Below are 13,308 nucleotides of genomic sequence, written 5' to 3' on the forward strand. Positions count from 1 at the left end.
TTGTGCATTTGTGGGGCTTTATTTAAATCTCATTTTACGATTACACTTCAAACGATTAAACATCTTTACTTTGTGTATCATTACGTAGAAATATAATCTGAAAATATCCGAGAAATTGATCACGACACCCCTGTGCTCTTATGGTACAGTCCACTTTTGTAAACACCTCGCAAATTTGCACATTCCAGCAAATATACCTGATCCACGGGCATGATTGTCATAAAATAAACAACATAAATGTGTTTATTTATTTTTTAAGAAAAATAAAGACTATGTGAAAGGAATTGGGGGAAAAAGGATAAAAAGTTAAAGTTCCCCCATAAAGCAATTACAGCACATATGAAAATAATTTAAAAGGTAATAAAGTAGAAAAAAATTAAAAAGAAGTAATCACTTAGAGGGTTTTATTTTTATTATAAGCAGAAAAAAATCTCATGAGTCATTATGTCTATGAATAAGTGTTATAAATGTTGTTACTATGGAAGTATAATAGCAGAAGCACATTTGAATAACACTACTTTCAGGACATACATACAAAGCAGTACAACTGGATTACATGAACAGGCTCATCACTCTCTCTCAAAGGTTACGTGAAGGCCTGCAAATCGATTTAAATACATTATGTGTTTTACCATAACCTTTAAGCACGCAATCATACTTTATAAACTGGTAGGATATAACTTTATATATGTGATTGCTATTTTTTCTTTCCAGAAAAAAAGGATCACAAGCATCCGTTGTTATAACTTCGCAGAGTTAATAACGTTGATGTAAAAACTGAAAGTTTCTGTATGAAAGTATAAAAAAATACTTCCGTAGTCAACTACTAATTTCAATAAAAGAAAGTCAATAACTTGAGATGGCCACAGTTGTATCTGTAGGGAAGAGCAGGAGGTGTTAATAGTAAAGTGAAGTATCTCTTAGATGCTTCCTATTATAAAACCATCACTGTGATGGACTGAAACATACTTTATTGCAGCCTTCACATGCACGTCAGACTGGACAGCTAAGCAAACAAATCAAACAAGGCAAGAAAAAAAAGAAGAGATAAAACTTAAAAAAATAAAACTAAAATTATAGTCTTCAGTTTATTGTGTCATGGTATCGTTTCTCCTGTCTGCCTCAAAAAAATCATTCAGGCACAGTCATTTGTTCCAAAGTTTCTGCATCATCTTAGTATTGCTTTAATTTTTCCACTCTTCATCCTCCATCTCTTGTTATTATGAATAAATTTTAGCTTGCCAACCTCCCACTCTCTCTCCTTTCATCTTCTCTAAGAGTTGAGATGCTCCACTTGGATGGTGGATGCTGACACAGTGAGACAGAGGTCCTTGTGGGTACTAATGTCCGCCACACTGACTGACTTGTACTGGATGTCGTTGGCAGACACCGTCTTATATTGATGGAGGTCAAACGGACAGGAGATGGATTCTGTCTGAGGGTAGTTGCTCTGGCTCTGTCCTTGCTGGCCCCTGCCCGCCGCTCCACTCCCAGCTCCTCCAGGTCGGCTCGATGCTCCATCTGCACTCTCTACCCGGCTCTGAGCTCCAGCCTGGCCCTGGGCCTGGCTTTGGTTCTGTTGTGCCGGCTGTGCTGCCATGACTGCTGATGCAGTCAACTGCTCTGGGTTGTGTTTCTCCATGTGTTTCACCAGATACGTCTCCTGAGATGAAGGGAGGATAGGTAGAGGGGAAACAGTGGAGACATGACTACACGGTGTAAAGTAGCTGCCAGGTGTCTGATGCCAGTGAGGCGATTCATAGTGTTGCATGTAGTAATGCTCTTCAGAAATGGACATTTGTCTTACTGAAGTGTAAGTGCGGTTGCAGAGACCACACGAGTAGATCCGGGCATGTTTGACAGTGTGTGTGGACATGTGCACCTCCAGGCTCGCTGCATCTATGTATCCTTTATTGCAGTTCGGGCACTTGTAAGGCTTGTCTTTGTTGTGTTGACGCCGGTGAGACTAGGGGAAAAAATTGTTATTGGTGGGAAAAAAAGGCATAACAATACAGTGAAATGTTTTGAGAGTTAGTTAATACCCAAACACTCCATGCATAAGAACAGAACCAAACTCATTCACACCTGTAAATTTGAGAGTTGCGTGAAGGATTTCTCACAGCCTGGGTGACTGCACTTGTATGGCCGATCTCCGGTATGAATCCTGAATAAAACACAAAAACACACACATGTACAAACACGGGCGCCTATCACTTTCACGGTGACCTAACCTGACCGCAAGGAGATGAGAAACCCTAGACCAGTGGGTGATTTACCTGCTGTGCTGCTGAAGGTGACTCAGCTGTCTGAAGGACTTTTCGCAGTAGGAACAGGTGTAGGGTTTCACTCCGGTGTGGATGCGGATATGTTGGGCCAGGTAACTAGAGTTGGCAAATGACTTGGTACAATGGGGACACTTGTGGGGCTTTGCATCTGTGTGGTTCCTGATGAGAGCAGATAAGATGGTAAAAGAGAGAAATGAAAACAGGACTGTAAGGATAAACTGAAGACAAAAAAAGCCTCATTTTAAGATAATCCTCTTAATTTATCATTTCAGGGAAAAACATCTCACACAAGGAAATTAAAGCTTGCGGCGATGAAGCACAGAGCAATGAAACATTTGGAAATTCTGAAGAAAACACCCCAACAAAATACGCTTTACTGATTACGGCCAGCAGTAATTACAAAATTCACACAAACATCCAACAAATTTAACAATTTTATCTGTCTGGACCAACTCGATTAGATGCTTAAGATTTAAACACAAGAGATTATATTAAAGGGGACCCATTATGTTATGTAATTTTTAGCTAATGCTGAATTTAACATGAGTAGCTTTTCAAGCCTTACAGGTCTGATGCAGCCCCTTGATGCAGCCTCTCAGCTGTCTGAAACAAGTCGTTTTATCTCCTTCTCTCTCCCCTTCAGTCAATTTTCTCCATCAGACAGGAGGTCTGAACAGCAGGTGGGTGGGGAATCTATGCTCCTTGCCAGAGCTGTGTCCCTGAGGTGACCACTTTATGGATATTGACTCTCACTGATATCATACAGAGCTAAGAGTTGAACAAAGTATCTACAACTAAAAGAACAGTCTAAAAGCTGTGTTTTTGCCTCATAGAAATTACCTTACACTCACTTGTTTAATATGAAAATCCAGCATTTTAATGGTATACATATGCCGGAAAATAAAAAAAAGCATAACAGGTCCCCTTTAAAACAATAAAATAATAAATACACGTTTTACAAATGTATCAGTTTATCGTGCTTCCCGAAATGATGGAAAATTGATACGAGCACAGCCCCCCAAAAAGGATAAAACAAACAGGATAACAGAGCATGAAAGCAAAGCATGGCAGAACATCACTATTGAGTGTTGAAGGTGAGAAAAGCACTGACAAAGATATGAACCATCAAATCAATAACACAAAGGGCTGTACAATGGTAAAGAGCAACAATACTGTCAACTTTATTTTTTAGAAGTTTACTTTGAAAGATTTGAAATAGGTATGTGTGTTTATGGAAGAAGCAGTGTCGGAAGACATGACAGCACATGCAGACAGAAGAACAGAAGGTGCAGTGCAAAAAGGAGCAAGACCTGCACAAACACAGCAAAGACAGAAACAAAGGCAGGGGGGAAAAAAACAAAAGAAAAAAATTTACGGCCAAAGGCCAGACTTCAAAGGTGTCATCTGAATTTTAATATGCTGAAAAGGTCACTGGATGGAACTGGCAACATGCGAGCCAACATCCACAAGGCAACGTAATATGGTCTGCACTTCACTGTCTTCACCAGGATGGAGAAGAACATAGGAGGGGTCTTAGCAGGACAAGTTAAGAGAACAGGGTATATGGTATGGGTGGGTAATGGGGTTGGGGGGGTCTGTAGTACCGTGAGTGCTGCTGTAAGTGACTGAGCTGCCTGAAAGATTTCTGGCAGTAGGAGCAGGTGTAAGGCTTGGCCCCACTGTGGATGCGGATGTGCTGGGCCAGGTAGCTGGAGTTGGCGAATGACTTGGCGCAGTGAGGACACTTGTGAGGTTTGGCCTCTGTGTGCGACTTGGAGTGGATCTGCATGTCAGACTTACTGAAGAAGGTCGCCGCACACATCCGGCACCTACAGGCGTAGAGACAGAGAAATGGAAGGACGGGATGGAAGTACAAGGAGGAGGAAGAAGAGGGAGATGTACAAGAGGAGGAGAAAAAAAAAGAGAGAAGATGGGACAGAAGAAGATTAGGAGACAGGGTAATGGAGCAATGACCCACAGAGAGAAATAAGATATCACAGAAAATGAAAAGAAAAAAAAAGAAAAAAAAAATCAATGAAGACAAAGGCGGGTTAAATCAAATAAAGACGACACAACCAGACAACACAGTGAAATGTCAAGGGAGAAATCAGTGAAAACTGAGGAGGAAAGGTACACAGGTACTATAAAAAAAGAGGAAGAGAAGGACACAGAAGTGAGATCACAGCTCAAAGAGCATGCTATATAAGGACAAAGGGGAGAGTAGAAGACAGGTTTGTGTCCAGTGTGTGCAGACGGAGAGAGCAACTACAAAGCATGTATTTGTTTTCTCAAATACATTTTTAGTAAAGAATTAAGCATCCATCACAAAGCCGGTGTGTTCAGCCACAACATGCAGTGAAGAGTGTTTGTCTGAGGAGTCGGCGTGTCAGACGCTAATATCCAGCACTGCCAAGGTCATCTACAAAAGCTGAAAATCTCAATGCTAATTTCCAGAAGTGAACAGAGAAACAGATGTATGCACATTTCACAGCCAGAGCAAGAACAAATGGAGATGAGCAGCAAGTATTTAAAAACATTAAACAAATAAATAAATACCTGTATGTTTTCGTGCTATCTTTCGAGGCATGGTCTTCGTCTTCATTTGAGAGATCATATGGATCTCTAGCATGATGCTGCAAAGTTGTCACCTATTGATAATAAAATTAAAATTGATTTAATGAGCAGTTCGTTGCATCACGCTTCCTTTTTCACATCTGTAGCTGTTCTCTTACCTGGCCACCTGGCGTCAGATGAGCCAGTATTACAGTTTCATTTCCCGGCATGCCCAGAGGACCAACCCGAGACACTGTGGTCTTCTTCTTTCTCCCTCGTTTGGAGGGCGCTGGCATCACAACCACATGTGGATTCCCGTCCGCTTCTTTTTTGTCTATGAGAAGATCGACAGTCACAGGTTAAGATGATGGAACAGAGTTTTGAAAGCAGAAGATGGAACAAGTTTGTAATAATTCCATCCCATATTTAAATACCATCTACATAATGGTCTGTAGGTGCATTGACATCAAACTGAAAACCAGAAGATGCTGAAGGAAGTCTAATGTGTTTCAGTATAATCGACATGTGAATACATTTGGACAGCATCAGACACATGATCAAAATTGATGTGCTTCTTTTATAAATATGGGCACTTTTCATACTGAAAATCTGTATTTATGTTTGTTTTCTAAAAGCAAAGACACCAATAATTTATTAACAGTTTCAAACAGCATCTATTGTACTGGAAGACATAAATTTACTTAAAAAGACAGAACCATAAGTCACTGACACAGGCTTAGTAATAAAATAATCTGGTTTTGCTACTCATCAGATCACTCTGTGCTTTGTGGACAAGGACACAGATGTGTTCATAGCTCAGAGATGTAATTTACGAACAGCCTGAACAAAGTCTAACTTAGCACTGCAAGAAAGACTCTCAGTCAGGTTTGATCATGTTCCAGGTAATCAAGTCATCATTAAATGCTTCAGACATTTTTGTCTCCTGAGTTTTTAGTGTAAGAATTTTCTTTTATAGTCTCAATAGCTCCATAAGAGAACATATGAATGCCCCCCAAAAGCCAAAATATTTCACAGATGAGGGATTCAGTCAGTGATTAGTCATATTAAACCTGGTTTATGCTCATTATAGTAGCCCTCATGAAAGTGCTAAAAGCACAAACCATGTTAAGTGTTGTTTCAGTGTGTCGTGCACCTGACAACTTTTGTAACCCAGTGTGCACAGCATTGCTGAGAAGCTATGAAGACACAAGAATAAGAATCCTTTATTGTCATTACGTGTTCACACAATGAAACTTCATTTGGTAGCTCAGAAGAGAATGGGCCTTTAGCGCACCCATCGACATACATATATATACTGTACATACATATATACGACTGTGCTGGTCTCAATGATATATACTAAAGCTCAGACATTCTCAGATTACAAAGAAGGAGCTGCAGCAAGACCTTCAAAATGAGACTTTCTGGAGAAATCTCTATGAATTCTTAGCTTCTTCTTTCTAATTCTTCTACTCATGTACCAGCACTGATGAAAAGTTGCTGCACCTATTATCTAGGAGAGGACTTCAGCGAGTTCAGTGTAGAGATGGACCGATCCGATATTACGTATCGGTATCGGTCCGATACTGACCTAAATTACTGGATCGGATATCGGAGAAAAATAAAAAATGTAATCCGATCCATTAAATATCACGAAAGCACCTCACAAAACTTGCAACACGCCGTAACTCACCTCAGAACGTTAGCACGTCGAGCAGTATGCATCACGTGATAGAGCGGCTGTGGCATGCGGGACCTGTCGGTGGTCTGGATAGCATGTGGAGCTTCGCTAGCAACCCGGCATTTCATCTCCGACAAAGTTATCCCGAGAGAAGTAAAGCAAGTGTGTAAGTCCATCTCTGAATGTTTGTAAAGCATTCCTGCGTTAAGCTTAACAAGCGATATATGGAGCGACTGCCTCTTCTTGCTGCTACTTCAATCATGAAACTGCTTAACGATCAGCTGATCGGCTTTTCTGTCGGGAGTCCGTCTCTCTTGTTTGCTTTTGGCCCACTTTGCACCAGAAAGAGGAAACCAGCGGCTGAACAACAGCAGCACGTTTAAGCTTGATCAGCTGTTGTTAGAATGTATTTATTATTACTTTCTACTCGAGGATCTTTTTCTACGTAGCTGACGGCTGGTAACTGTGCAGGGGCGGATCTAGCAAAGTTTAGCCAGGGGGGCCGATAGGGCATTAACAGGGAAAAGGGGGCACAAAGACATACTTTTCTTTCTTATTCTCATTTAAAATGTCTAGCTTTTAATAAATAATTATCTGACAGCCAAAGTTTTAATTTGATGCAAAATGAATAGAAGTCCATTACTGTATATAGTAACTATTAAGTCTAATATATATATATATATATATACCCTAGTAAGCTATAGTACTTTTTCCTTTGGGAAGGTACCATCTGTGCAGTCTGCAATTTTGTTGAAGAAAGATGTTGAATCTATTTAATATTTCTTGAAAAATAATTGATTTCTGTGCATTTTTTTTCTCCACACTGCATCAAATTAAGGTTGATTACGTCGATTAAGCATCATGAGGTGGAGCGTGAGGGGTGGTTCCCTATTTTTTATTTATTTATTTTTGTTGTTGCTGGGAGTTGGAACCCTATTAGTTAGGTTGCTTAATATTTACGCTAAGTACTCTTTAAAATACCAGAATAGGGAGGATGGTGTAGGTTTAAGTTTATTAGATTGATCAGTATTGCTGAACTATGAAATATTTTTTTTGGATACAGGTATAACAGAATAGCTTTAGTGTAGTTGTTGTTTTAAACTTGAGTATGAACTTATACAAAATGCAGCAAGATATTTAAAAAACAGTTTTGTTGATTAAAAAACACTATATCGGATTCATATCGGTATCGGCAGATATCCAAATTTATGATATCGGTATCGGTATCGGACATAAAAAAGTGGTATCGTGCCATCTCTAGTTCAGTGCACACTGAAGCGCCAGTAAGTAACGGCCATGGGGCTGCAGCGGCATCACAGTCGACACATACCAAAACCAATAAGGTGACCATAAACCAGGCTTTACACAATACCCTGAGTTCTGAATCGTAGTAAATCTATAACACTGTTTGATCCACCCATATAAGTTTTAATCATTTACATAGTAACAATATTGTACTTAGAAACAAGTTAGCCAGTGTGTGTGTATAATAACATGCTGTTCACCTGAAGAATGGAGTGCTGAAACAATCATGGTTGTTGCTGGATGGCCGGACACAAACGACTGAGAGGAGGTTGGAGAGACTAGAGTTCCCTGAGGAGTCGTGATCACCAGACCAGCTGCAGAGAGAGAGACAAGAGCAGAGATGAGAAATTGTCTAAGATGAGCAGTGTCACTGAGGTTGAGGAATTCAATTTACAGCTTCAAGAACATGTTGCCAAAGGCATTTTTTTAAACTATAATCTACATCTCCAAGTGTAACAATAGCACTACAAAGCAGAATGTTTGTAATACAGCGCTAAAGTTGTCTCAGTTGAGGAAAACCTTGAATTAATTGTTCATTTTACTCCCATTTTCTCTATTTACAAAGTTTGTTCTCATAACCTAAATAATTTAACACACTGCTGTTACATTATACTTCAAAAACTGAGGGTATGGGATCTAAATACGGCCTTAATATTTGGTGTTTCAGTGTTTTTAACTCAATCCCCAAATATGTTAAGTCTTTCAACCTCAAAACTGAGAAAGAGACGCTTAAAGGTTTCTAAACACAGAAACAAGCCCACCTGCTGTCATGATGCCTGTGGAGGGGACAGGCAACACTGTGATGTTCTGGGTGCTGTGCGGAGGGTGGAGGTGCGCCGCACTACCAGCCTGGCCTCCTCCATCTGTCTTGGCCCCAGGCGTGGGGATGGTGAGAAGAGTCGTCTGGTAGTGAGATGCAGGGGAAGCAGAGAAGGAAGCGCTTTTTTCCTGTTGCTCTTTTACTTTGTTTAGGAACATGGCATTCTCAATCTGTCAGGAGAAAGGAGATTTTTCTTTGACGGAAACATTCTCTCCCCGTCATCAACTGATTGAACAGTAAATTATTTTGTAGCCTAACCTGTCCGGGCATAGTCGGGACTGGGGACCAGAAATATGATGAATTAAAATGAGAGTCTTCCATCATTTCTGCAACGACACAAAAGCAGCAAGATTTAAAAACTTTCCATCACAGCTGGCCAACACTAGAATGTATTATTATTTATTAAAATGAGCTAAATGTATCTTATATATAAAACATAAAGTCTAACTTTAGAGTTGATTTGGAAGCTGACATTTGTAATAATGGTACATGCATTGTGCCATATGACATTTAGTCTAACATTAAAACACTCAAAGTAGGAGGGAGGACCCATCGATAAAACTATTTTAACAGAAAATTAATTTTTTTAGCTTTACGATTCACTGGATAGCTTATTAATAAAAAAAAAAAAAAGCATTGGTTTGAGTTAGGTGTACCTAATGAAGTGGCAGTGGAGCCTGTTTCCCTCACAGCTGCTTGTGTACATTAGGACTAAAAAAAAAAGAGAAGACATTTCTACTAGAGTAATTAAAAATTGTAGTGAAAATGCTCATGCAGTGTGTTTCTATGTCTAATGAGAAAGACCTTAATGAAATGTTTCCCACACCAAAGAGCATGTACTACATTATTCTCCTGCAGATCAATGACAAGACAAATACCAGATCAATGCATTACTGTTTTAAGGGCTCACCCACTACAAGGATTTCCTGTTAGGAGGCCTCCGGGCCTTCTAACAAAAATTAGTAATGGTTTGTCAACCCTCTCAGTTCATTTGTGCACCTTATTCCTAAAATATGACATGGCTTCCTGAGTGCTGACTGCACACTGCAGAGCACCAATTAATTTAAGAACATACACCTTGTTAGCAAAACCAAGAGAAATAATGAAAACCACAAATCTGAATCTTGACATTCTTCGAGATGGGGATCAGGTAATAAGGTTGGACCTAAAGAGCCTCGCCATATCAGTCGCTTCACCGTAGGGGCGGGTGTAAAGCAGACAAAGTGTGTTGACGCAGCACATGTTGTTGTGACATGTTTTAGAATAAAAAGCAAAGACTGTTTCACTTCTAACCTCAGTGTACCAACAAGCCAAACCAGGACATTGAAACTAAAGTAGAGAAATGAAATTCATGTAATTCTGGCTGCTAAAAGCAAAACAAAACAATCCTCCAAAAATCAATAGGAGGCAAAATTATTTTAAAGAAACTCACAGCAAATGACTGCAAAGAGTCTGAGGGGTTGTTTAACGGCACGATGGAGGTTCTAACACTGTGGTGACACTTTTTGTTTGTTTGTTTGTTTGTTTTATTCTCACCTGTAACCAGGTTTGATTCACTTGTCCTGTGTGAAGCACTGTGGTTACTTTAACTATGCCGATATGGCCCCAGGGTCAAAATCAGCCCTGAATGAGGCCAATGTGAAGTTTATAACTTACACTTCTGCTTTTTTTCCTTTGTGATACGAAATATTTAGACTGTAAGAAAACCTGGTTGACAGGGTGTTTTCCAGTTCAAGAAAGAAAAAAAAAAACAGTTAAGAGCTTTGTATATTACTGAGTAGAAATACATGCACTCCCACTGTTTGTTTTCTTTTGGCTCTGGCAAAAACTTTTGTGGGCACTAAATAAAAGACCCAGTTAATCAAATTACTAGACACTAACTCCCCAGTGTGAGGGTGGAGGTTTTTTTAAAGGGTCCCTGAAGGTGTGGGTCTCTTGGGGAAGCACTAGGCTCATTCCTGTGACGTGTTATTGCTACAGATACAGTTTAAAAGGGAAAAGTAGAAAGGGGGAGAAAGATTCTGTTTTTCTTAATTAATGAGATAATTATGTCGCAGAAGAAAATGTGCTGTTGCTCAGACTAAAAATCCCAAAAGAGTCTCTGTTGATTTAAAAGTTTCACTTCATAAGCATTAATGTTTAATTAAGCTTCATTTAATACAATTTTCTTTAGGTTCAGGTCTGAACCAGTGCGAGATACTGCTGTCTATGAGTAATATAGATGGTACTGTAATACACTGTTTATCAGCTTGATATAAGATAAGATAAGATAGAACTTTATTAATCCCTCGGGTGGGTTCCTCTGGGAAATTCGATATTACATTGTTTCTCCAGGATCTTTAACATATAAGACAATCCATGAACATGTGGGTATCACCCAATTTTTCTAACTTAAAAGAAAACAGAATTGTACCGCATCACTGTTTTCATGAAGTTTAATATTACAGAGGCTATACTGGGGGGATTTTAAGAGATGTCAATAATTCAGAAACTACTTTTTTTGTCAGATTAATGTAATAGATTTTTGAGATAGTTGGTACATTTATATGATAAGAAAAGCAAAACTAGCATGTTGGTCTCATGGATGAGTCGTTAGAGATATTTCAATTAGCTTTTACTTTTGTCTTAATTGTTTGTTGTCTTATTGTTCATTAATTTCCATATTAAGTTTGCTGGTTACATTTTAGTTTCTTTTGTTGGAAAATGTTTAGTAATGTTTTGATCTATTAGAATACAAGGGATGTTTGTACAAGGGAGAATTTTAGAAGCTCAGATCAATAAAAACACTCGACTAAACGTGTGCACAGATATCCCACATACTGAATGTGTTCACAATTAAAACGTATCAGAAAAGACTAAAAGTGAAGACTTGTAACTTATATTTCCTATTGCACTCAGATTATTAAGGAATATATGAAATACTGTTTAGTTTAGTTTTTCTTTTTTGTTTTGTTGAGAATTTGTGTTACTTTTTATTATTTCCGTGTAACTAACATGTATTGTCACACCCACTTTTAGTTTTTAGTTTGGTTGCCTATTACAGCCTTGTCTGGGTGCAAGTGTTTGGCTCCATACAGCTGTAATTCCATAACTGCAGCTCTGATTAAGCGTCCAGATGTGTTAAAAAGCACTATTAAATAATATGAGGTTAAACTTTCCTGCCCGCTTTCCTATATGTCAGTATTTAGCGGCATTAAAGGGGATCCACATCCAGCTACTTAGCTTTAAGTTTGCTCTGCGGAATAAAGTAGACCTAAAAGAACTACAAAAACATGAACTTTCATAAAACGCCACATATCGGAACAATGTAAGGCGCATATCTACAGCAGGTCTCCATTTGGCCTCCGTGCATCCTGCAGTTATTCAGGCCCGACGTGCTGATTAACATACATTTAGCAGACACACAGTGTGAGCCTGTGCTGCCTTCCCGCTCGGGAAAAAATAAACGCAAAGCAATGAAAAAAACCAAAAGCATAAAAAAAACTGAAGCGAAGAAAAAAAAATAGACCATCCTCACAGACTTCCGGCTGTGGGGACGGGTGGAGAGGCGGCAGCAGAGTCGACCGAATCTATCAAAATTTACTACCGACTGCGTGGAGAAGAGTGGCGTTTACCGGAGCTGACGACTCCGCTTTCCTCCGCGAAGCTCCAGCAGGCCGGGATAGTTTGGACACAGTTTCCAAATCTGTCCAAATTCCAGTGAATCTGTGAAGTTTCCCCCCCTCCTCCTCTTTTTTTTTCTCTCGCTCTCTTTTTTTTTTCGTTTTTTTCCCTCCGGTGAGCCAGTCGCTTCGTCTGAGCTTCACTTCCTCCTGATAAGGTTGTCAGACAAAAGAAGCGTGTGCAGTGACGTCACTTCCGCTTTCTGTCAGGCAGTTAATTTAAAAAATCTAAAAAGTCCGCGATCAGCTGGTCGTGTTTTTTTGAGTGGTAGTAGTGGTAGCAGTAAAATAAACAAATAAATAATTATTTCACTGTATCGCATGCCAGCTTTTACTTACCAAGTGAATAAGTCCCCAGTGGTGCGTTTACTTGTGGTCAGAAATATAAATTAAGTCAGTACTGTCAGGGGTGTCCAACACTCGGCCCGCGGGCCAGAACCGGTCTGCCCAATTAATGTTTTTGGGGTTTTTTGTGAGGCACTAGACTCAAATGACTTTGTTCCATTATTAAACAATATACACACATGATTACTTTACTTTGTCACTCTTCCTGGGGACCAGAACCGGTGTCGTGCAAAAAGGGATCTCCTGACAAAAAGTAATTTCTGGTATTTAAACTGTTGTAAATGAGTTGTTGGCCTATAATCTGTCAAACATATCTCTCATGAATGATATCAACTCCTTTTGAGCCAGACGGAACATGAGAGATGACAAAGAGACATTCATTTATCCTTGTGTATCCAGGTAAGAGTCGCTGACATAAAAAAAAAAGGCAATTTTCAGGAGAGATCTGGCCAAGACAGCAGCAGCAAACATTTAAATAGCTATATTATCACTGTCCATAACGGCAAAACTTTTTGTTCCCAAAAGGTTATTTTTAAAGGTAATATTCCCTAAAATTATTCTTCCAAATTATTACCTTTCTGAAATATTTATCAATAACATTGCTATAACATTGCTAGTGGCACTTAAAACCCCCACATTTAATCATTTGTTTTTATT

At 39.3% G+C, this 13,308-nt stretch overlaps 1 protein-coding gene across 4 annotated transcripts; it reads right to left on the reverse strand.

The window, feature by feature from the left end:
* Positions 1-387: 387 nt before the first annotated feature.
* Positions 388-12,393, reverse strand: znf384b (zinc finger protein 384 b). Of its 4 annotated transcripts, none has more exons than XM_086311366.1 (11): positions 12,259-12,393; positions 9,301-9,355; positions 8,903-8,970; positions 8,586-8,814; positions 8,025-8,138; positions 5,018-5,172; positions 4,842-4,933; positions 3,890-4,114; positions 2,277-2,444; positions 2,086-2,164; positions 388-1,966 (listed from the first exon to the last, which is right to left on the reverse strand). In XM_086311366.1, exons 3-11 carry the CDS (start codon positions 8,966-8,968, stop codon positions 1,274-1,276), a joined length of 1,821 nt encoding a protein of 606 aa, XP_086167492.1. In that variant the 5' UTR covers positions 8,969-8,970; positions 9,301-9,355; positions 12,259-12,393; the 3' UTR covers positions 388-1,273. The 4 variants fall into 4 exon arrangements, with proteins under 4 accessions (XP_086167492.1, XP_086167493.1, XP_086167494.1 ...); XM_086311367.1 differs by lacking the exon at positions 9,301-9,355 and having other exon boundaries at positions 388-1,663; positions 1,808-1,966; positions 12,259-12,392; XM_086311368.1 differs by lacking the exons at positions 3,890-4,114; positions 9,301-9,355 and having other exon boundaries at positions 388-1,663; positions 1,808-1,966; positions 12,259-12,392.
* Positions 12,394-13,308: the final 915 nt, after the last annotated feature.

Source organism: Aulonocara sp. 'chitande type north' Nkhata Bay, linkage group LG11 (genome assembly GCF_057382095.1).
Source record: "Aulonocara sp. 'chitande type north' Nkhata Bay isolate Kocher_YH1m ecotype deep benthic linkage group LG11, A_spYH_male_GT1.1, whole genome shotgun sequence".
NCBI lineage: Eukaryota > Metazoa > Chordata > Actinopteri > Cichliformes > Cichlidae > Aulonocara > Aulonocara sp. 'chitande type north' Nkhata Bay.